This window comes from Macaca fascicularis, chromosome 1, assembly GCF_037993035.2.
Source record: "Macaca fascicularis isolate 582-1 chromosome 1, T2T-MFA8v1.1".
NCBI classification, from domain to species: Eukaryota; Metazoa; Chordata; class Mammalia; order Primates; family Cercopithecidae; genus Macaca; species Macaca fascicularis.
The window spans coordinates 83,075,652-83,100,220 of NC_088375.1; the positions used below are offsets into that span (position 1 = coordinate 83,075,652).

The 24,569-nt window shown below is 38.3% G+C and overlaps 1 protein-coding gene across 1 annotated transcript in view; it reads left to right on the top strand.

Moving 5' to 3' along the window:
• DNAH14 (dynein axonemal heavy chain 14) overlaps window positions 1-24,569 on the top strand; it is a 526,180-nt gene that overhangs the window by 307,816 nt on the left and 193,795 nt on the right. The window contains exons 42-43 of the mRNA XM_045397720.2: window positions 10,739-10,817; window positions 20,120-20,349. Of these exons, the coding sequence (XP_045253655.2) occupies window positions 10,739-10,817; window positions 20,120-20,349 (309 nt within the window). The remainder of the gene's footprint in view (window positions 1-10,738; window positions 10,818-20,119; window positions 20,350-24,569) is intronic.

Below are 24,569 nucleotides of genomic sequence, written 5' to 3' on the forward strand. Positions count from 1 at the left end.
CATTGTCTCAGCTCTAAAACTCCTTAAGCTGATAAGGAACTTCAGCAAAGTCTCAGGATACAAAATCAATGTGCAAAAATCACAAACATTTTTATACACCAATAATAGACAAACAGCCAAATCATGAGTGAACTCTCATTGACAACTGCTACAAAGAAAATAAAATACCTAGGAATACAACTTACATGGGATGTGACGGACCTCTTCAAGGAAAACTACAAACCACTGTTCAAGGAAATAAGAGAGGACATAAACAAATGGAAAAATATTCCCTGCTCGTGGATAGGAAGAATCAATATCTTGAAAGTGACCATACTGCCCAAAGTAATTTATAGATTCAATGCTATTCCTATCAAGCTACCATTGACTTTCTTCACAGAATTAGAAAAAAACTACTTCTTAAATTTCATATGAAACCAAAAAAGAACCTTTATAACTAAGACAGTCCTAAGCAAAAAGAAAAAGCTGGAGGCATCACACTACCTGACTTCAAACTGTACTACAAGGCTTACAGTAACCAAAACAGCATGGTACTGGTACCGAAACAGATATATAGACCAGTGGAACAGAACAGAAGCCTCAGAAATAACACCATACATCTACAACCAACAGATCTTTGGCAAACCTGACAAAAACAAGCAATTGGGAAAGGATTCTCTATTTAATAAATGATGTCACAAAAACTGGCTACCCATATGCAGAAAACAGAAACTGGACTCCTTCCTTACACTATATACAAAAATTAACTCAAGGTGGATTAAAAACTTAAATGTCAGACCTAAAAACCATAAAAGCCCTAGAAGAAAACCTAGACAATACCGTTCAGGACACAGGCATGGGCAAAGACTTCACAACTAAGACACCAAAAGCAGTGGCAACAAAAGCCAAAATTGACAAGTAGTATCTAATTAAACCAAAGAGTTTCTGCACAGCAAAAGAAGCTATCAGAGTGAACAGACAACCTACAGATTGGGAGAAAAAATTTGCAATCTGTGCCTCTGACAAAGGGCTAATATCCAGAATCCACAAGGAACTTAAATTTACAAGAACAAAAAACCCCATCAAAAAGTGGGTAAAAGATATGAACAGACACTTCTTAAAAGAAGACATTTATGCAGCCATCAAACATGAAAAAAAGCTCATCATCACTGGTCATCAGAGAAATGCAAATCAAAGCCACAAAGAGATACCTACCATCTCATGCCAGTTAGAATGGTTACCATTAAAAAGTCAGGAAACAACAGGTACTGTGTTTCTAACCTTCTTGGAAGGCCAGGAGGTTTTGCAAAGCTTCGGGGAAGAATGAACTGAAGGCAGCTTTTCTTACCCAGGGTCAAAGGGCATAGGTACAAAGGAACGTAGAGGGGTTTATCTAAATATCTTGTTTACTCATGTTGTCCTAAAACAGACCTTTGATCATTCACACACAGGACTGCTCTCGATTCAGGGGGTCAACGACGTTCATTACCCACAAATTGTGTTTGTTCCAAGCCTTTGTCATTAAATCTGTACTAAATAAATGCGATTATTGCCAGCTTATCAGGGCTGCACTCTCTCGGCTACTGGACTCCTGTTGGTGGTGCTGAGCTGTGTGGTCCCCTAGCCACGCTGTCAGGCAACCTGTGTCAGCATACTTCTTTCATCTGTCAGTCAGCCAGAGTCTGCAGGACAGACTCAGTGGGTGGTGCCTTGTGCGAGGAGTGCTGCAATGGATCACGTTGGAACCCTCAAAAATGAACGTAAAGAGACTGTGCTGTCAGTAAGTCAGTGAGTCATTGCTGCCTGCTCGGGATTTCCAAGTTTGAGGGAATTGTTCAGGCTAGGGTTTCATCATGGGGCAACAGTTACCAGCTCAACAGCAAAAGTATATAAAAGTATTGAAACAGCTGTGCCTGGAGTTGGTTCCTTCTGGTGGGTTCGTGGTCTCGCTGACTTCAAGAATGAAGCCACGGTCCTTCGCAGTGAGTGTTACAGCCCTTAAAGGTGGCACGGACCCAAAGAGTGAACAGCACCAAGATTTATTGTGAAGAGTGAAAGAACAAAGCTTCCACAACATGGAAGGGGACCCAAGCGGGTTGCCGCTGCTGGCTGGGGTGGCCAGCTTTTGTTCCCTTATTTGTCCCTGCCCATGTCCTGCGGATTGATCCATTTTACAGAGTGCTGATTGGTCCATTTTACAGAGCACTGATTGGTCCATTTTACAGTATGCTGATTGGTCCATTTTACAAACCTCTAGCTAGCCACAGAGCACTGATTGGTGCATTTTTACAGAGTGCTGGTTGGTCCATTTTACATACCTGTAGCTGACCACAGAGCACTGATGGGTGTATTTTTACAGAACACTGGTGCATTTTACAAACCTCTAGCTAGCCACAGAAAAGTTCTTCAAGTCCCCACCCGACCCAGAAGTCCAGCTGGCTTTGCCTCTCACAGCTGCTTAAAGCTGGCAGAGCCTCGGTTTCACAGGCTCAATTTAGGAACCTAATGCAAACTGTTGTGTCCCATAACCCATGGTTCCTGGAAGAGGGTAAGCTAGATATAGAGCTCTGGGAACAAGTGGGGAGAAATTTTAAACAACATCATGCACAAGGGCAGTGGATCCCAGTAACGTCTCTAATATTACGGGCTTTAGTTAGGGCTGCTTTGGTCCACTCTACACAGAAGAGCCTAAAAAGGGAAGGGGGAAGGAACCATCACCTACCTTACCACCTCCTCCTTCTCATTCAGCCCAGCCATTACCAGGCAAAAATAACAAAGAGAAAGCAGAGGTTTTGCCTGAGCCCCCTCCTGTAAATTGGAAAAAAAGACAAGGGATACACTACAGCTTTGGTACCCTGTCTTAGGCAAGCAGCATTAGAAGGGGAGCTCTTAGCCTGCCTAGTAATGCAAGATTGACAAGACAATCAGGTATATGAACCCATTTCTTTTGACACTTATAAAGAGATAAGAAAAAGCATTTAAGAAAATGGAACCACTAGTCCATTTACAAAAGGGTTAATTGAGATCACTTAAGCAGACCTCTTTCTAGTAATGGCCATTGTTATTCCTCCTCTATCCCTGATGTAGCTCTCTCAAAATCCTATTTGGGTAGAACAGTGACCTTTAAAGGAAGAGAAGTTACAAAGAGCCCATGGATTAGTTGAGGAGCAATTAAAAGTTGGCCATATAGAACCATCAAACACCCCTTGGAATTCACCCATTTTCATCATTCCCAAAAGATCTGGCATATGGAGACTTTTGCATGATTTACAGGATATCAATGCTAATTTGCAACCTATGAGGCCTCTTCAACAGGGCCTCCCTTCCCCCGTGGCAATTCCTGAAGATTGGCCTCTAGTTGTTACTGACTTAAAGGACGACTTCTATACTATCCCCCTTGCAGAACAGGACAGAGAAAAATTTGCCTTTACCATACCAGCTATCAATAATGAAAGACCAGCTCACCAACTTCATTGGAAAGTGCTCCTCAAGGGATATTGAACAGTCCTACTATGTGTCAGTATCATGTAAATCAGGCTTTGCTCCCCAGTAGAAAAGAATTTCCTAATTGCAAGATTATTCATTTTATGGATGATATTTTACTAGCAGCCCCAACAGAGCCAATAGTTTTAAGTTTATATGCCTCCATCATAAAGAATACACAGTTAAGAGGTTTAATCATAGCACCTGAAAAAGTACAATTTTCCTCTCCTTGGAAATATCTTGGATACATACTAACTTCCTGGTCAGTGAGACCTCAAAAGGTTAAATTAAATACTAGCAATTTACACATGTTAAATGATTATAAAAAATTACTGGGTGATATTAATTGGCTTTACCCCACCTTGGGCATAACTACTGATAAGTTACAAATCCTATTTCCTATCCTAAAGGGCAATACAGCCCTAGACTCTCCCACATATTTAACTCCTGCAGCAAAAAGAGAAATTGAGGAAATAGAGCAAGCTATTTCTCAGAGGCAACTAGATTGCATAGACCCACAATATTCAATTCAATTGCTTGTTTTCCCTACTAAGCATTCCCCAACAGGATTAGTAGGACAGATAGCCCCAGGGCTGCACTTTCTAGAATGGATTTTTTAACTCACATACCATGACTAAAACATTATCCCCCTATATCCAGCTAGTTAGTAAAGTCATCTATTCAGGCCACAGATGATGCAATCAGTTGCTAGGTTATAACCCTGATGTCATCAGAATTCCTTTGAGTAAGAGGCAATTCAAAGCTTATTTCCTCTGTCTCTAGATCTTTAGATAGCACTCTCTGATTATGTAGGCCATATAGGACATGCCTTTCCTGCTGAGAAACTAATTCAGTTCTTATCTCATACTCCTTTAGTTGTGCCTACAAAAGTAGTTCACTTCCCCATACCTAATGCTTTAAGGCTTTTTACTTATGGCTCTGGTAAAAATAGAAAAGGAGCTATTTGGTGGAGATTGCATGATTTCCTCATTCATCCTGGATTTACTGGCACTCAGAAAGCGGAGGTTGGAGCCTTAATATCGTCCCTGGAGACCTAGTCTGCTTAGCCCATCAGTGTTGTTAGTGACTCTGCTTACTCTGTTTATTGCAGAACCTTGAAACAGCCCTCATTAAGTCCACACTCAAGCCCACCCTGTATGCACTTTTTCTTCGACTTCAGCAATTGCTGGATCAACGTACACATCCTATTTTTATCACACATATTCGACCCCACAGCTCACTGCTTGCCCCATTGGCTTATGGCAATGATCAAGGAGACCTGCAAGTTATGACGTCACTGCTTGACCAAACCACCCAATTGCATCTATTTTTCCACCAAAATTGGAGAAACTTATCTAAATTTCAACTTACCCAGAGACTCACTAACCAAATTATCCTGCAATTCCCAGTTTGCCAGCTCACAGACATGTCCTCTCCTTCAACAGGTGTTAACCCTAGAGGAATACAACCTAATCAGTTATGGCAAACAGATGTTAAACACATCCCTGAATTTGGAAAACTAAGATATGTACATGTATCTGTTCATACCAATTCTCAATGAGTGCTCATGCTCTTCCTGGAGAGTCCACCCAATGTTATTAAACATCTTCTTTTAACTTTTGTGTTTATGGGGTGTCCCACAAAAATTAAAACTGATAATGGTCCAGCTTATGCCAGCTCACAATTTCAACAATTCTGTCCCACGTAGAACATCCAACATTCCACATGCATCCCATATAATCCCCAAGGACAGGCCATAGTAGAACATGTCCATTCCACTCCTAAAAATATGCTCAGAAAAAAAAGGGGGGGGGGTATGAGTAAAAACCCTTCAATACTGCTAGCACAAACCTTATTTATCCTTAATTTTTAAAATTTAGATGATAAATTTCGATCAGCCATAAAAAAGCACTTTACTAAAGCCCCTCAAAACATTAAAACTTGTGGTTTTGTGGAAAGATGTAAATATCAATGTATGGTGTGGTCCAAATGAATTGCTAACATGGGGAAGAGGTTATGCTTGTGTTCACACCCCCTCAGGTCTTCTTTGGATTCCAGCACAATGCATCAAACCATACCATGGCGTGCTAGGACCCAACCCAGTACCAGAAATGGAGGAAATGTCCCTGCAGGACCCGCAATCCCAGATGATGTGGCTTCCTCGGACAACACAAGCCCCAGACATTACCTGGGGGATGCTGAAGAAGACAACTCAGGAGGCTGAGTGAATCCTGCTCTAGACACAGACACAATTCACTCCAGATAATTTATTCCTTGATATGCTTTCTATTGTACCTTGCAACTCTCATAGGGTATTAACCTTTCTTGTTCTCTCACTCTGCCTGCAATCCGCACCTGCTACTCTCTGTTGGGCTCATCTCTTAGATCCACCTTTCTTCTGCTCTGTTACTTGGGCAGACACCTCCTTCCCAGTCTCTAATAACATAACTGCTTGGCTAGGAGGGATTGACTTACCTCCAGTGGGGTCTCTTATTAATGGCACACATTGGACTAAGGTGCCAGTTAACACTATATATCACTCCACTATCCTTCCACTGTGTGTAAGTTATAAAAGTTCTAACCCTTACTGTGTACCTGCCCAAACACAATTATGACTACATCATGGCAAAGGAAATGCCTTAACATTGTTGGTTGCAGGTAATCTCAAACCATGCAACACAACCAATGCCACCTTCCCAAACATTCCTCCCTGTGCTGAAGAACAAAGCCGGAAAAGTAATGGATTCCACTTTAGCTGGGAGGTCTGTCACAGGGGTCAAGCCCGTAGCTTCCAGTTAGGCAATTATAACATCTTAGACTGGAGCTCCCATGGCCATTTTGAAGGGGGCCTGCCCCTCCACACCTGTGGGTATTTCTCACAAGGTGGAGACGAGAGACTGAGAAAAGAAATAAGACAGAGAGACAAAGTATAGAGGAAGAAAAGTGGGCCCAGGGGACTGGCGCTCAGAAAGTGAGGACCTGCACCGGCACTGGTCTCTGAGTTCCCTCAGTATTTATTGATCTCTATCTCTACTATTCTGGCAAGGGGGATGTGGCAGAACTATAGGGTATTGGTGGGGAGAGGGTCAGCAGGAAAACATATGAACAAAGGACCCTGTGTCATAAATAAGTTTAAGGAAATGTGCTGTCCCTCGTGCATGTAGGCCAGATTTATGTTTGACTTTACACAAACATCTCAATGCAGTAAAGAGCAGTATTGCTCCCAGCATGTCTCACCTCCAGCCATAAGGCAATTTTGTCCTATCTCAGTAAACAGAATGTATGATCAGGTTTTACACTGAGACATTCCATTCCCAGGGACGAGCAGGAGACAGATGCCTTCCTCTTATCTCAACTGCAAAGCGGCCTTCCACTTTCACTAATCCTCCTCAGCACCGACCCTTTACGGGTGTTGGGCTGGGGTATGGTCAGGTCTTTCCCTTCTCACAAGGCCATATATCAGGCTGTCTCAGTAGGGGGAAGCCTTGGACAATACCCAGGCTTTCTTGAGCAAAGGTCCCTGCGGCCTTCCACAGTGCATTGTGTCCCTGGGTACTCGAGAATGGAGAATGGCGATGACTTTTTCCAAGCATACTGCCTGCAAACATGATTTTGACAAAGCATATCCTGCACAGCCGTAAATCCATTAAACCTTGAGTCAATACAGCACATGTTTCTGCAAGCACAGGGTTGGGGCTAGGGTTACAGATTAACAGCATCCCAAGGCAGAATTTTTCTTAGTACAGGTCAAAATGGAGTTTCTTATGTCTTCCTTTTTCTATATAGACACAGTAACAGTCTGATCTCTCTTTCCCCCACATATTTGCAGGGTGACCATACTGATGTCCACATCCATTGTGGCATCAATCACAGTTTTGTAGTCACATCCTGTTCCCCTATGATTTGGGCCAATGAGGAGATGAGATATCCCAGACCCCAAGTAAAGTAGATGCCACCCCAAGACACTTTATGGCACTTGGGACATCTTAGCACCTCCCTTAATATCTGGCATGGGACATATCATAATTCCAGTAACAATTATACTATGACTGTTATTCATAATCACACAGATCAGTGCCTGATTTGCACTACCCATCCATATGTTTTCCTTATGGGAACTAATATTTCCATTACACCCCAAAACTCCAAGTTTGTGACCTGAGTGCAGGGACAGGCTTGGTTCACCTCATGTATCACTAATTACAATATATCTAACTAAAATATTACTAGTGTCATGGTATTAAGGAGAAAATCTGAGGCATTCCTACCAGTCAATTTGACACGTGATGGACAAGGTTCCTCTGCCCTTGCCACCTTAGAACATGCCCTGTCCCAGGTCAGACCCAAAAGACTCATAGGCACACTTATAGCCTTTAAAATCTCAGCTATAGTCATCTTGGCAACTGCTATTGTTGTTGTGGCCTCTATTACTGAATCAGTACAAACAGCTACCTCTGTAGACAACTTGGCAAAAAAATGTGTCTAATGAACTTCTCTTACAGCAGGATATAGATCAAAAGATTCTTGCACGCCTGCAAGCCTTGAGGCTGCCTTGGAATATGTAGAGGAGCGACAAGATGCACTGGCATTCTGACAGCAATTAAACTGTGACTGGGAGCATTAGCATATCTGTGTCACCTCTCTATCTTGGAATCAATCAATAAATAGTTGGGATGAGGTGAAACAACACCTCTGGGGAAACTTACATGATAATTTAATAGCAGACATAAGGCAATTTAAAATTCTAGAATCCCTAAACGCCATAGATCTACATGCCCAACAAACAGCCATATGGAAGGATGTGCAAGGACATCTCTTCTGGATAGACCCCCACTCCTAGGGGTCACTCCTTGATTGGAAAAGAATGATACTGATTATATTCATTTTTGTCTTATGTTATTTACTAATTCTAGGATGCAAAGCCGGAATGCAAATTATAACTGCTGTGCCTGACGAACCTGTTTCTGCACAAAACCTGATGCAAAAAACAGAAAAGGGGGAGATGTGGGAGATTGGTCATGGTGATGGGAGAAATTATAGGGAAAGATTCAAACCTTCTTGGAAGGTCGGGGGGTTTTGCAAAGCTTCAGGGAAGAATGAGCCGAAGGCAGCTGTTCTTACCCAGGGGCAGAGGGCGTAGGTACAAAGGAATGTAGAGGAGTTTATCTAAATAGCATTTTATTCACGTTGTCCTAAAACCAGCCTTTAATCATTCGCATGCAGGGACTTCTGTCTACTCAGGGGGTTGACAAAGTTTATTACCACAAACCATGTTTGCTCCAAGCCTTTGTCATTGAATCTGTACTAAATAAATGTGAGCATTGCTAGCTTATTGGGGCTGCACTCTCTTGGCTGCTGGACTCTGGTCAGCAGTGCTGAGCCATGTGGTTCCCTAGCTGTGCAGTCAGGCAAAATACCTGTGTCCACATACTTCTTTCATCCGTTGCTCAGTCAGAGTCTGTGGGACAGACTCAGCAATGCTGGAGAGGATGTGGAGAGGATGTGGAGAAATAGGAATGCTTTTACACTGTTGGTGGGAGTGTAAATCAGTTCAACCATTGTGGAAGACAGTGTGGTGATTCCTCAAGGATCTGAAACCAGAAATACCATTTGACTCAGCAATCCCATTACTGGGTATATACCCAAAGGATTATAAACCATTCTACTATAAATAAACATGCACATGTATGTTTATTGTAGCACTAATCACAATAGCAAAGACTTGTAACCAACCCAAATGCCCATCAATGATAGACTGGATAAGGAAAATGTGGCACATATACACCATGGAATACTATGCGGCCATAAAAAAGAATGAGTTCATGTCCTTTGCAGTGACATGGATGAAGCTGGAAACCATTCTCAGCAAACTAACACAAGAACAGAAAACCAAATACCACATATCCTCACTCATAAGTTGGAGTTGAACAATGAGAACATATAGGCACAAGCAGGGAACGTCATACACTGGGGCCTGTCGGGGGTGGGGGACAAGGGGAGAGATAGCATTAGGAGGAATACCTGTCAATGATGGGTTGATTAATGCAGCAAACCACCATGGCACATGTATGCCTGTGTAACAAACCTGCACGTTCTGCACATGTATCCCAGAACTTAAAGTATAATAAATATATATATATTTTCATCTTTGGTAGTAGCAGAAGGGGAAGAACACTTAAAGGATCTGTGGAATAAGGGATGCTGAAGTGGGTGATAAAAAATTGATTGAACTTTTCTTGGTGAACTATTTGACACTATATGCTAAAAATATCCATATACTCTGCTCTACTATCTTTTATTCTAGGAAATTATTATAAATAAATAATCAGAGAAGCATAGAAAGATTTATGCACAAGGAGGTTTATTCATAGCAGAATTATTTATAATCATAAAACAATTATTTGAATTCCAACAATGGATGAATGACTTAATAAATTATGATGCAACAAAATCAAGACAGGTCTAAAAAGCAGGATAAGCACCCAACTCTGTTTTTAGTTTTCTATTTAGGTTTACATTTTAAAATGTTATGTTTTTATATAATTTATGTCTTTATATAAAAGCCCATAAAGAAATACATCAATATATTACTAGTTGTTATCTTTAGGTGGTGGAATTATGGGTGATTGTTTCCTTCTGTACACTTTTGTGTATTTTGTAAATGTCCTAAAAGAAGCATTTTTTAATATTAAGAAAACAAATATTATAAAATAAAAATAAGTTACAAGGAAGAATGAATAATTGCTCTTTGTGTTTCTCTGTGGAATGGATTAGTTGGACAAAAAAGGTGGGTAATGGGAATGGGAGGGGGATGACTACAATCTGCCTAACATGCCCCAGTTGAATGTTTGTTTTAATAAATTTGTTACTTGAAAATATGCAGCTTCTTTTTTTATTGCCCTACTTTATGAGGGCCCATTTATTGTTTAGCTTGTATTGTGTACCATATTTGGTCGTAGTCACTTCATTGTTTCAAAGTTTACATTTTGCAACAATCAATCTTATAAAAAAAGGATAGAATAGAATAAAGAACAAATGTATGCAGCTTTATGCTTCAAATAAATAAAAATCAGTTCTGACAATGAAAGAACATTCTCTGCTCTTGTAATTCCCACTTTGTTCTGATAAGTTAATTCTCAGATACCGTATGTGAAATAAAGATGTTCTTCTATGATAATTCACGAATTAAACAATGTTAAAAGTTAAACCTCATTAGTTTACCAGATAAATTTTACATCAGTTGTTAATTATGGAAAAATACTCTTTTCTTTTTAAGGTAATGATTTGAGTGACATGTCATCTAAGGAGGCAAATTCTCGAACAGATTCTGTCACATTCAAGGATATAGAAAAGAGGTCAGTTACATTCCTTCAGAAAACATGTTTTAATAACTATTAGGTGCCAAACCCTCAAATATGCACAGGATTACTTCTTGATAAACCAATACTTCTGTGTTTTCATAGTATCAGAATCCACTTAAATTCATTTTATTCCAACTTAAAGTTCTTTGTATAGCTAATATAAGATACCAGATTTTATGCTACATTTTGAAGTAATATGCCTTATAGGAATGCATTTGTCCAGCCTCTATACATATTTGAGAAAGGAATAAAATTGACATGAATTTATTTCATGAATCTGCCATTTATGAGCTGTGAAATGTTGAATTAGTTGCTAAATGTTTTTAAGCTTTAATTTTTTTTCATTTATTAAACTGGAATAATAATGTGATATGTTATGTATCCAGAATAGAACCTAGTACATAGTAAGAGCTCAATAAATTATAGCAATGTAAATTATTAGTTCTACATTTCTTCAGCCATTTTGTAGGATAGAAGAGTCACTGTTGGGCATCTTATTATGAGTCCTTAAGACATTCATGTCACATTTGCTTTTGAATGATAAAACATTCACTTGTGATTTCTACTCTGCCTGTCAGTTCTGCCTTAAAATCCACTCACTTATCTACATCTTGATTATGGCATTCTAACCCAAACCTCCATCATTTCTTGCCTATACTGTTTGCAATAGCTTCCTAATTGGTTTCCCCAATTTTTCCTGCTCATTCTCAGTGTAACAACAAGGAATTAAATTTTTATTAAATAATGAGTAGCCAAAAAGGGCATTTATAAAACATATATAAGATATAAATAACAATACCATAATCACCCATATATATACCACTCGGCCATAGAAAAAGCATATTATTTTATTTTTGAAGTCCTCTGTATTCTCTCCTAGATCTCAGGGTATCCCATCATCTGAGATAACTACTATTCTGGATTTTGTACTTATTAATATATTTCAAAATAGTATATTTTAGCTTTGTGTGTTTTTAACTTTAAATAGATGAAATCATCCTGTATGATCTTCTGTCACTTGCATCTTTTGTTCAACATTACATCTGTTTAGTCCATTGTGCATATAGCTATTCTTATTTCTTTTCACTGCTACCAACTAGTCCATTGTCATTATATATATAAACTATGATATACATATATGTATACACACACACACATATGTATCACAGGTTATTTATCCATTGGTAAGCATTTGGATTTTCAATTTTTGTTATTAACAATAGTATTATGATTAATATGTTTGTACATGTCTGTTATAGAAGAAGAGTCTTATGCCTCATATAAGAGTACATGTCTCTTATATGGAAGAGTCGATCTTTATAAAACATAATTTAAAATATTTCTTTTCTCTTTTGTAGGGATTTAAGATTTCCCATTACTTTCAAAGTGGAAGAAAAAAATCTTGGCACAGCCTAAAAAGGTTCTGCCTACCTTTCCAGATTCATCTCCTAATCTCTTGCTCTGATTGTGCTTCAGTGACACTTGCTTTTTCTTCAGTTTGTCAAGCCATGATCCTTTGACCTTACGGTCTTGGCACATGTATTCCTTCTGTCCAACATGTTCTTCCTCCTCTATTTTGCCAAATATCACCCATTCTTTGGTCTCAACTGAATAGTTACTTCTTCAAAGAGACCTTCCCTGACTCCCACATCTAAACTAGTTATCCCTACTATTATTATTCATGCAGTGCTTGACTCTTATTTTAAGTTCAGGGGTACATGTCCAGGACATGCAGGTTTGTTACATAGGTAAATGTGTGCCATGGTGGTTTGCTGCACAAATCATACCATCACCTAGGTATTAAGGCCAGCATTCATTAGCTATTTTTCCTGATGCCCTTCCTCCCCTGACCACCATCCCAACAGGCCCCAGTGTGTGTTGTTCCCCTGCCTATGTGTCCATGTGTTCTCATCCTTCAGCTCCAACTTATACATGAGAGCATATAGTGTTTGGTTTTCTGTTCCTGCATTAGTTTGCTGAGGATAATGGCATCCAGCTCCAACCATGTCCCTGCAAAGGACATGATCTCATTCCTTTTTATGGCTGCATAGTCTTCCATGGTGTATATGTACCACATTTTCTCTATCCAGTCTATCATTGATGGGCATTTAGTTTGATTCCATATCTTTGCTACTGTGAATTATGCTGCAATGAACATATGTGTGCATGTATCTTTATAATAGAATGATTTATATTCCTTTGGGTATATACCCAGTAATGGGATTGCTGGGTCAAATGGTATTTCTGCCTCTAGGTCTTTGAGGAATCACTATACTGTCTTCCACAATGGTTGAACTCATTTACACTCCCACCAACAAGTGTAAAAGCATTCCTTTTTCTTTGCAACCTTGCCAGCATCTGTTGTTTTTGACTTTTTAATTATCACCATTCTGACTGGCATGAGATGGTATCTCATTGTGGTTTTGATTTGTATTTCCCTAATGATCAGTGATGTTGAGCTTTCATGTTTGTTGGCCACATGTATGTCTCTTTCCTAGAACTTAAGGTATAATAATAAATAAATAAATAAATAAATAAATAAATAAATAAATAAATAAATAAAAGAAGTATCTGTCCATGTCTTTTGCCCCTTTTTTAATGGTCTATTTTTCTCATAAATCAGCCTAACTTCCTTATAGATTCTGGATATTAGACCTTTTTCTGGATATTAGACCTCTGGATGGATAGACTGCAGAAATTTTCTCCCATTCTGTAAGTTGTCTGTTCACTCTGATGATAGTTTCTTTTGCTGTGCAGATGCTCTTTAGTTTGGTTAGATCCCATTTGTCAATTTTTGCTTTTGTTGCAATTGCTTTTCAAAGTTTTGTCATAAAATTTTTGCCAGTGCCTATATTCTAAATGATATTTGCCTAGATTTTCTTCTAGGGTTTTTGGAGTTTTGGGTTTTACATTTAAGTCTTTAATCTATCTTGTGTTAAGTTTTGTATAAGGTTTAAGGAAGGGGTCCAGTTTCGGTTTTCTGTATATGGCTAGCCAATTCTCCCAGCACCATTTATTAAATAGGGAATCCTTTCCCCATTGCTTGTTTTTGTCACATTTATCAAAGATCAGATGGTTGTAGATGTACAGTCCTGTTTCTGAGTTCTCTATTCTATTCCATTGTTCTCTGTGTCTGTTTTTGTACCAGTACCATGTTGTTTTGGTTACTGTAGCCTTGTAGTATAGTTTGAAGTTGGGTAGTGTGATGCCTCCAGCTTTGTTCTTTTTGCATAGGATTGGTTTGGCTATTCAGGCTCCTTTTTGGTTCCATATGAATTTTAAAGTAATTTTTTTCTAGTTCTGTGAAGAATGTCAATGGTAGTTTAATAGGAATAGTATTGAATCTATAAATTGCTTTGGGCAATATGGTCATTTTCATGATATTGATTCTTCTTATCCATGAGCGTAGAATGCTTTTCCATTTGTTTGTACCCTCTCTGATTTCCTTGAGCAGAGGTTTGTAGTTCCCTTTGAAGAGGTCCTTCGCTTCCCTTGTTAGCTGTATTCCTAGGTATTTTGTTCTTTTTGTAGCTATTGTGAATGGGAGTTTATTCATGATTTGGCTCTCTACTTGCCTGTTGTTGGTGTACAAGAATGCTAGTGACTTTTGCACATTGATTTTGTGTTCTCAGACTTTGCTGAAGTTACTTATCAGCTTAAGAAGCTTTGGGGCTGAGATGATGGGGTTTTCTAGATACAGGATCATGTCATCTACAAAAAAGATAATTTGGCTTCTTCTCTTCCTATATTAATACACTTTATTTCTTTCTCTTGCCTAATTGCCCTGGCCTGAATTTCCAATACTATGTTGAATAGGAGTGGTGAAAGAGGGCATCCTTGTCTTGTGCCAGTTTTCAAGAAGAATCCCTCCAGCTTTTGACCATTCAGTATGATATCGGCTGTGGCTATGTTATATATGGCTCTTATTATTTTTGAGGTATGCTCCTTCAATACCTAATTTATTGAGAGTTTTAAACATGAAAGGGTGTTGAATTATATCAAAAGCCTTTTCTGCATCTATTGAGATAATCATGTGGTTTTTGTCTTTAGTTCTGTTTATGTGATGAATTACATTTATTGATTTGCATATTTTGAAACAACCTTACATCCCGGGGATGTAGCCAACTTGATTGTGGTGGATAAGCTTTTTGAAGAACTGCTGGATTTCGTTTGCCAGTCCTTTTTTTTTTTTTTTAGGATTTTTGCACTGATGTTCATTAGGAATGGCCTGAAGTTTTCTTTTTTGTTGTATCTTTGCCAAGTTTTGGTATCAGGATAATGATGGCCTCGGGAAAGGAGTTAGGGAGGAATCCCTCGTTTTCAATTGTTTGTAATAGTTTCATTAGACATGATCTTCTTTGTACCTCTAGTAGAATTCAGCTGTGAATCCACCTGATCCTGGGCTTTTTTTGGTTGGTAGGTTATTTATTAATGCCTCAATTTCAGAACTCATTATTGGCCTATTCAAGGATTTGATTTCTTCCTGGTTCAGTCTTGGGAGGCTGTATGTGTCCAGGAATCTCTCCATTTCTTTTAGATTTTCTAGTTTATATTCATAGAGGTGTTTATAGTATTCTCCAATGGTTGGCTGTATTTCTATGGAGTCATTGGTGATACTCCCCTTATCATTTCTGATTGTGGTTATTTGATTCTTATCTTTTCTTCTTTATTAGTCTAAGCAGTCTATTTTATTAATTTTTTCAAAAAATCAGTTACTGCATTCATTGATTTTTGAAGGATTTTTCATGTCTCTATCTCCTTCAGTTCAGGTCTGATCTTGGTTATTTCTTTTCTTCTAGCTTTGGAGTTTGTTTGCTCTTGATTCTCCAGTTCTTTTAGTAGTGATGGTAGCGTGTTGAGATCTTTCTAGCTTTTTGATGTGGGCATTTAGTGCTATAAACATCCCTCAACACCACTTTGGCTGCATCCCAGAGATTCTGTACATTATCTGTTTGTTCGCATTAGTTTCAAAGACCTTCTTGATTTCTACCTTAATTTCGTTATTTACCCAAGAGTCATTCAGGAGCAGGTTGTTCAATTTACAGGTAGTTGTGTGGTTTTGAATGAATTTCTTAATCTTGAGCTCTAATTTGATTGTGCTGTCGTCTGAGAGATGATTTCAGTTCTCTCACATTTGCTGAGGAGTGTTTTACTTCTGATTATGTGATCAATTTTAGAGTAAGCACCATGTGGCAATGAGAAGAATGTATATTGTGTTGTTTTTGGGTGAAGAGTTCTGTAGATATCTACCAGGTCGACTTAATCCAGAGCTGAGTTCAGGTCCTGAATATCTGCGTTAATTTTCTGTCTCAATGATCTGTCTAATATTGTCAGTGGGGTTGTTATCTGGGTGCTCCTGTATTGGGTGCACATATATTTAGGATAGTTAGTTCTTCTTGTCAAATTGAACCCTATACCTGTGAAGAATGTCAATGGTAGTTTAATAGGAATAGCATTGAATCTATAAATTGCTTTGGGCAGCATGGTCATTTTCACGATATTGATTCTTCTTATCCATGAGCATAGAATGTTTTTTCATTTGTTTGTGTCCTCTCTGATTTCCTTGAGCAAGGTTTTGTAGTTCCTGTTGAAGAGGTCCTTCACTTCCCTTTTGTGATTTCATACTCATATGTAATCATATACATAATCGTATGTAATGCCCTTGTCTTTCTTTATCTTTGTTGGTTTAAAATCTGTTTTGTCAGAAACTAGGATTGCTACCCTGCTTTTTGTGTTTGTTTGCTTTCCATTTGGTTGGTAAATTTTCCCCCATCCCTTTATTTTCTGCCCATGTATGTCTTTGCACATGAGATGAGTTTCTTGAAGACAGCATACCAATGGGTCTTGTGTGAAATTAATCCTGTCATCATGATGCTATCTGGTTATTTTGCAGACTTCTTTATGTGGTTGCTTCATAGTGTCACTGGTCTGTGTACTTCAGTGCATTTTTATGGTGGCTCATAACGGATTTTTTTTCCCATATTTAGTGCTTCCTTCAGGAGTTCTTGCAAGGCAGGCCTGGTGGTGATGAATACCCTCAGCATTTGTGTATCTGAAAAGGATATTATTTCTCCTTTGCCTATGAAGCTTAGTTTGACTGGATATGAAAGTCTAGGTTGTAAAGTCTAGGAATGTTGGATATTGGCCACCCAATGTCTTCTGGCTTATAGGGCTTTCTCTGAGAAGTCCACTGTTAGTCTGATGTGCTTCACTTTGTAGGTGACCTGGCCTTTCTTTCTGGCTGCCCTTAACATTTTTTCTTTCATTTCAACCTTGGAGAATCTGATGTTTATATGTCTTGGGGTTGATTTTTTTTCATGGAGCACCTTACTGGGTTTCTCTGAATTTCTTGAATTTGAAGGTTGGCCTGTCTTGCTAGGTTAGGGAACTTCTCCTGGATGATATCCTGAAGTATATTTTCCAATTTGGTTCCGTTCTCCCCATCTCTTTCAAGAACCCCAATCAGTCATAGCTTTGGTATCTTTACATAACCCCATAAATCTCAGTGGTTTTTGTTCATTTCATTTCATTTCTTTTTATTGTTTTTTCTCTATTCTTGTCTGCCTGTCTTATTTCAGAAAGATAGTCTTCAAGCTCTGAGATTCTCTCCTCCACTTGGTCTATTCTGCTATTGATACTTGTAATTTTATTGTGAAATTCTAGTATTGTGTTTTCTGGCTTTATCAGGTCAGTTATGTTCCTCTCTAAACTGGCTATTCTGGTAATCAGCTCCTGTATTGTTTTATCACGATTCTTAGCTTCTTTGCATTGGGTTACAACATGCTTCTTTAAGTCATTATTACCCACATTCTGAAGCTTACTTCTGTTAATTCAGCCATCTCATCCTCAGCCTAGTTTTGCGCCTTTGCTGGAGAGATGTTTCAGTCATTTGGAGAATAGGCACTCTGGCTTTTTGAGTTTTCAGCATTTTTGCATTGATTCTTTCTCATCTTTGTGGGCTTATCTACCTTAAATCTTTGATCTTGCTGACCTTCGAGTGGGGTTTTTGTGAGGTATTTTTGTTGATGTTGTTATTGTCATTTTTTGTCTTTTTTTCTTGGAGTCAGATCACTTTTCCATAGGGCAGCTACAGCTTATTGGAGGTCCACTTCAGCCCCTACTTGCCTCAGGTTTTTCCTTACCTGGAGGTATTACCAGTGAAGGCTTTGAAACAGCAAAGATGGTAGCCTATTCCTTCCTCTGGAAACTGTGTCCCAAGGGGTGCTGACCTGTTTCTGGCCTGAACGCTCCTATAGGAAGTGTCTGGAGACCCCTGTTGGGAGGTCTCACCCAGTCAAGAGGAACAGGATCAGGAACTCCCTTAAAGAAGCAGTCTGGCTGCTTCTTGGTAGAGCAGGTGTGCTGCGTCGGGGGTGGTCCCTCCTTGCCCAGACCACCCAGACTCTCCATAGCTGGAAGGCTGAAACAGCTGAGTCAACCAAACCACCGAGACAGCAGCCAACCCTACCTCCAGGAGCTCCATCCCAGGGAAAGATCAGAGTTCTGTCCATATAACCCTGGGTGGAGTGGCTGAAACCTCTGCAGGGAGGCCCCACCCAGTGAGGAGGAATAGATTGGGGTCCCTCCTAAAGAAGCAGTCTGGCCACAATTTGGCAAAGTAGCTGTACTGTGTTGTGGGGAGCCCCTTCTTCTCCTGACCACCTGGACTCTCCAGAGCCATCAGGCTGGAACAGCTGAGTCAACCAAGAGATGGCAGCTTCCCTGCCCCCCTGGGAATTTGGTCCCATCTCACTCAGCCTCCAGCCTATTGCCATTGGGTGGCTGGAATTCCAAGTCAGTGGGTCTTAACTCGTGAGGTGCCTTGGAAGTGGGGCCCAGAGAATGATGCTGGTTGACTCCCTGGATCCAGCCCTTTTCCTATCAGGAATTATGGATAGATTTCCTGCCTTTCTGGGATTCCTGGGGCCAGAGTACATAAAACTCTTAGGTCTCTGTGTGTACCTGAGTGGCTGCTCTGCCAAGATTCCCCACAGCTCTGTGTATGGGACCTAAGCCCCTGGTGGCATTGGCTCACAGGGGATCTCCTGATCTGTGGGTTGTGAAGATCCATGGGAGAAGCATGGTTTCCTTGGTGGTGTTGCACACTCCCTCACTGCTTCCCTTGGCTGGGGGTAGAAGGGGATTCCTTTGGCTATGTGACGCTCACAGGTGGACCATTACCCCACTCTGCTTTTCTTCATTCTCCATGGGTTGAGTTGTTTGCCTAGTCAGTCCCAGTGAGAGAACCTGGGTATTTCAGTTGAAGGTGCTGAATTCTCTCGCTACTTTCATTCCTCCTCATGAGTGCCAAGGGCAGCCGCTGCTTCTAATCGGCCATCTTGGCTCCTTGACCAACTTTTTTCTTTACACTTATCATGGTTTAGCATTAATTCTCCTGTTCTGTAAAAAAGGGATTGTATCTGTTTTGTTCAGAAAAACCAACACATAATAACTACTCAAATATTTGCTAAGTGAACTATTACATATGGCTAGAAATTTCAGATGGAATTGTACAAATGACCTGTACATTAATGATTGCTAATAAATTCCAGTTTAGTGACATATTTTAGGTTTTTCACAATTTATAAATAGTTTTATGATAGTGCTAAATTCTGAACTATATGAAATGTCTTTAAATCAGGCTCAAATGTCATGTTCAGCCCCATCACCATCACCATAGAATTTCATGATCCCACCAACCATGGATGATCTGGTTTAATCCAGAGTGGAGAAGATTCTCTCCAGATTCAGACTGCCTGGCTTTAGCCAGGTTGAACTAAATCAGCCTCTAGGACTTGGCTGAGAGGAATATAGGGTGAATGACTATTCACTTATGTCTTTCCACATAAAATTAAGAATTATAATTTCCTCTTCCAAAATACAGATAAACTGTCAGTAATAAACTGACCTAAAATAAAAATGAAACATTTTTACATAAATTAAAATATATACATATATTAAACATATGTATATTAAATAACATACTAAAGGTATATTAAATAAAGTATATTATAAATAAAAGTATATATACATATGTTAAATAAAAACATATTAAATGTATATTTGAAATAAAGTTTGACTATACAAGTTTTATACATATGGTACTTTAAAAATAAAAATAGTAATTGTATAATTTACATGACAGTTATCAAAGGAAACTGAAACTTTTATATTAACACCTAACTGCATTACAATTTTTAATAATGAAACTTTAACATTATATTAAAATAAATTTCTATTCCTAAACTGCTTTCTAAAAATGTTAACCTTCATCCTTCCATACCTGTCTACCCCAGGGATGAAAATACATGGTATCCAGAGAAATATCCTGATAAATTAACAAAAATTATTCAAAAGCTTTTTGTGTTTGCCTTTACTTGGGCATTTGGAGGAGCTTTAAACCGTGAAGATGAACACAGAGAAAATATGCCATTTTGTCCCAGTTTTGAACCTGATTCTCTTGCAAAAGTAACATACGATTTTGACAAACTTATTCATGAATTATTTGGAAGCAATTCACAAGTAGGTAAGTTCTGGGGGGATAATCATAACTATACTTATTTTAAAATATTAATTTAAAGCAATGCTTGGTTTATAATGATTAGGTTCATCTTTTAAAATGTTAAGATTAAAGGAAAAAGAAGGTTTATAATACACCCAATACCCTCCTTGTAGTGAAATAAGCTGAAGAAAATTACACTCCTGTTTGATTTTAGGTGCTACAAAAACCTATAATGCTAGTAAGGCAAAAGATAAAGCTGTAAAACTATGAACTCAGTTACTCTGAGCTCATCTGCTGTGTATCTGGATCTGTATTATCCATACCACCATGTAGCAAGAAATTCTGTAGGATCATAATATTATAGTCTTATATTTCTTTTTTTAAAAAAAAGCAAGTTATTTTATAAAGCCTTAGATTTCTTTAGTACTTGTGTTTTTGAATCAGTTCTAACAAATGGAATCTATCCTATTACTTTGAAACAGTAAACCTTTGCAATTAGCTGTTGTTGACTAAAGGAACTTTGAGTAGATAAAGTGATTGTTGATGCAGGTACCAAAAAGAGACAAAATGTTAAGCATAAATATATTTAGAAGAACTTTGTTAAAGATGAATGCTAACAACATTATACCAAAAATACAAATCCTACTGATTTGTCTGATGTATCTGTTTGAGGTTACAGTCATACATTGCTGAACAACTGTGATATGTTCTGAGAAATGTGCTGTTGGGGGACTTTTTTCATTGTGTGAATGTCAAAGAGTGAACTTACACAAACCTAGATAGTGTAGCCTACTACACACCTAGGCTATATGGCATAACCTATTGCTCTAAGGCTACAAATATGTACAGCATATTACTGTACATATTTGAATACTGTAGGCAATTGTAACAACCTAGTATTTGTGCATCTAAACATATCTAACCATAGAAAAGGTACAGTAAATACTTAGTATAAAAAATTTAAAATATGGTACACCATTCACTTACCATGGATGGAACTTGTGGGACTGGAAGTTGTTCTGAGTTAGTGAGTGACTGGTGAGTGACTGTGAAGGCCTCAGACATTACTGTACACTACTATAGACGTTATAAACTCTGTACACTTAGGCTACACTGAATTTATTTGTAAATTTTTTCTTTCTTCAGGCTGGGTGCAGTAGCCCATGCCTGTAATCCCAGCATTTTGGGAGGCCAAGGCAGGAGGATTGCTTGAGCCAGGAGTTCAAGACTAGCTTGGGCAACATAGTAAGACCCACCCATCTCTAAAAGCAAATAAGTGAATAAATAAAAAGCCAGACATAGTGGTATTCTCCCATAGTTTCAGCTACTTGGAAGGCTGAGGTGAGAGGATCGCTTGAGCCCAAGAGTTGGAGGCTGCAGTGAGCCATGATCATGCTCCTGTACTCCAGCCTGGGCAACAGATTAAGACAGCCTCAAAAAAAAAACAAACACAAACACAAAAAAGAACTTGCTTCAATAATAACCTTAGCTTACTATAATTTTTTTCACTCCATAAGATTTTAACTTTTTTTCACTTTTGACTCCTTTGAAACAACACTTAGCTTAAAGCAAAAACACATTGTGTAAAAATATTTTCTTGATATCTTTATTCTGTTTTTATGTTTCATTTTATTTCTTTACTTTTTGAACTTTTTTGTTAAAAGCTAAGACACAAACATACACATTAGCCTAGTCCTACGTGGGGTCAAGTTCATCAATATCGCTGTCTTCCACCTCCATATATTGTCCCACTGGAAGGTCTTCAGGGCAATAATACATACAGAGCTGTCATCTCCTATGATAACAATGCCTTCTTCTGGAATACTGCATGAAGGACCTGCCTGAAGCTGTTTTACGGTTAACTTTATATATAAATAAAAGGAGTGCACTCTAAAATAATGATAAAAAGTGTATTATAAATACATAAACCAGTAACATAGTCATTTATAATCATTATCACATGTTATGTACTGTAGATAATTGTATATGCAACTGGCACCAGAATCACCACAAACATAATTAGTGCATTGTGCTATGACGTTATGACAGCTATAATGTTATGATGACTATGCTGTCACTAGGTGATAGGAATTTTTCAGCTCCATTGTAATCTTGTGGTAACATCATTATATATCCAGTCCACGATTGACTAAAACATGTGACACATTACTGTATTTGTTAAAAGTTCTATTTAAGACATCTGGAAGGCAAAGATTCTATGTTATTTCCTGTGGAAATTAACCTTTAATCCAAAAGCATTGCATGTTAACTTGTTGAAATGAATGATTCAACTTCATGCCTCTAACTCCTATAGATAAATAAATTGCCTTAATTTATTTGTTAGGCAGAAAGACCTAAAACTCTGTTTGCTTTCCCTGTAAACTAAAAGGCAACTTAATAAATTATTCATTATATTTGAATGCTTATCTTAAAACAATGAATATGAAATTTTGCTTTATCATCTGAAACATCAGTATAAAACTGGGTTAGAATAGGAGGGTAAAAAGGGAAGGAAAGACAAGTAGAAGCAATTATAGAACTATAAAACCACCAAAGTAGAAATAAGGAAAAAGAAAAAAAGGAGGGAGAGCAAAAAAAAATTATAATTACATTGCAAGAAAAAATTGTAAAACACATAAAGAAAACCTAATCTATTAAGGAAGTATACCACCAAAATGGCCCCTCATATTAATTCATCTCGGGGAAAATTATTATGACATAACACAGATTTTAATGTAAGTGTTTAGGGTTCTAAAAAGATAAATGAATGGCATCCATTTTTAATAAATGAGGAATTATGGAACAACAAGTAGAAATTTTAAAAGAACATATAGCTATGAAAAAGAATGAAATAGACATCTGGAAATGAAAAATTTAGTTATTTACAAAGAGAAAGTCTTATCAGCTTAAGGAGTTTTGGGGCTGAGACAATGGGGTTTTCTAAATATACAATCATGTCATCTGCAAACAGAGACAATTTGACATCCTCTCTTCCTATCTGCATACCCTTTATTTCTTTCTCTTGCCTGATTGCCCTGGCCAGAACTTCCAATACTATGTTAAATAGGAGTGGTGAAGAGGGTATTCTTGCCTTGTGCTGGTTTTCAAAGGGAATGTTTCCAGCTTTTGCCCATTCAGTATGATATTGGCTATGGGTTTGTCATAAATAGCTCTTACTATTTCGAGATGTGTTCAATCAATACCTAGTTTATTGAGTGTTTTTTAGCATGAAGGAGTGTTGAATTCATCAAAGGCCTTTTCTGCATCTATTGAGATAATCATATGGTTTTTGTTACTGGTTCTGTTTATGTGATGGATCACGTTTATTGATTTGCGTATGTTGAACCAGCCTTGCATCCCAGGGATGAAGCCAACTTGATTGTCGTGGATAAGCTTTTTAATGTGCTGCTGGATTCATTTTGCCAGTATTTTATTGAGGATTTTTCATCGATGTTCATCAGGGATACTGGCCTGAAATTTTCTTTTTTTGTTGTGTCTCTGCCAGGTTTTGGCATTAGGATGATGCTGGCTTCATAAAATGAGCTAGGGAGGAGTCCCTCTTTTTCTAGTGTTTGGAATAGTTTCAGAAGGAATAGTACCATCTCCTCTTTGTACCTCTGGTAGAATTCAGATGTGAATCTGTCTAGTCCTAGGCTTTTTTTGGTTGGTAGGTTATTAATTACTGCCTCCATTTCAGAACTTGTTACTGGTCTATTCAGGGATTCATCTTCTTCCTGGTTTAGTCTTGGGAGAGTGTATGTGTCTAGGAATTTATCCATTTCCTATAGGTTTTCTAGTTTATTTGCATAGAGGTTTTTATAGTAATCTCTGATGGTAGTTTGTATTTCTGTGGGACCAGTGATGATATCCCCTTTATCATTTTTTATTGTATCTATTTGATTCATTTATTTTCTTCTTTATTAGTCTGGCTAGTGGTCTATCTATTTTGTTAATCTTTTCCAAAAACCAGCTCCTGGATGGTTGATCTTATGAAGGGTTTTTTGTGTCTCTATCTCCTTCAGTTCTCCTCTGATCTTAGTTATTTCTTGTCTTCTGCTAGCTTTTGAATTCATTTGCTCTTGCTTCTCTAGTTCTTTTAATTGTGATGTTAGGGTGTCGATTTTAGATATTTCCCACTTTCTGATGTGGGCATTTAGTGCTATAAATTTCCCTCTTAACACTGCTTTAGCTCTGACCCAGAGATTCTGGTACATGTGCCTTTGTTCTCATTGGTTTCAAAAAAT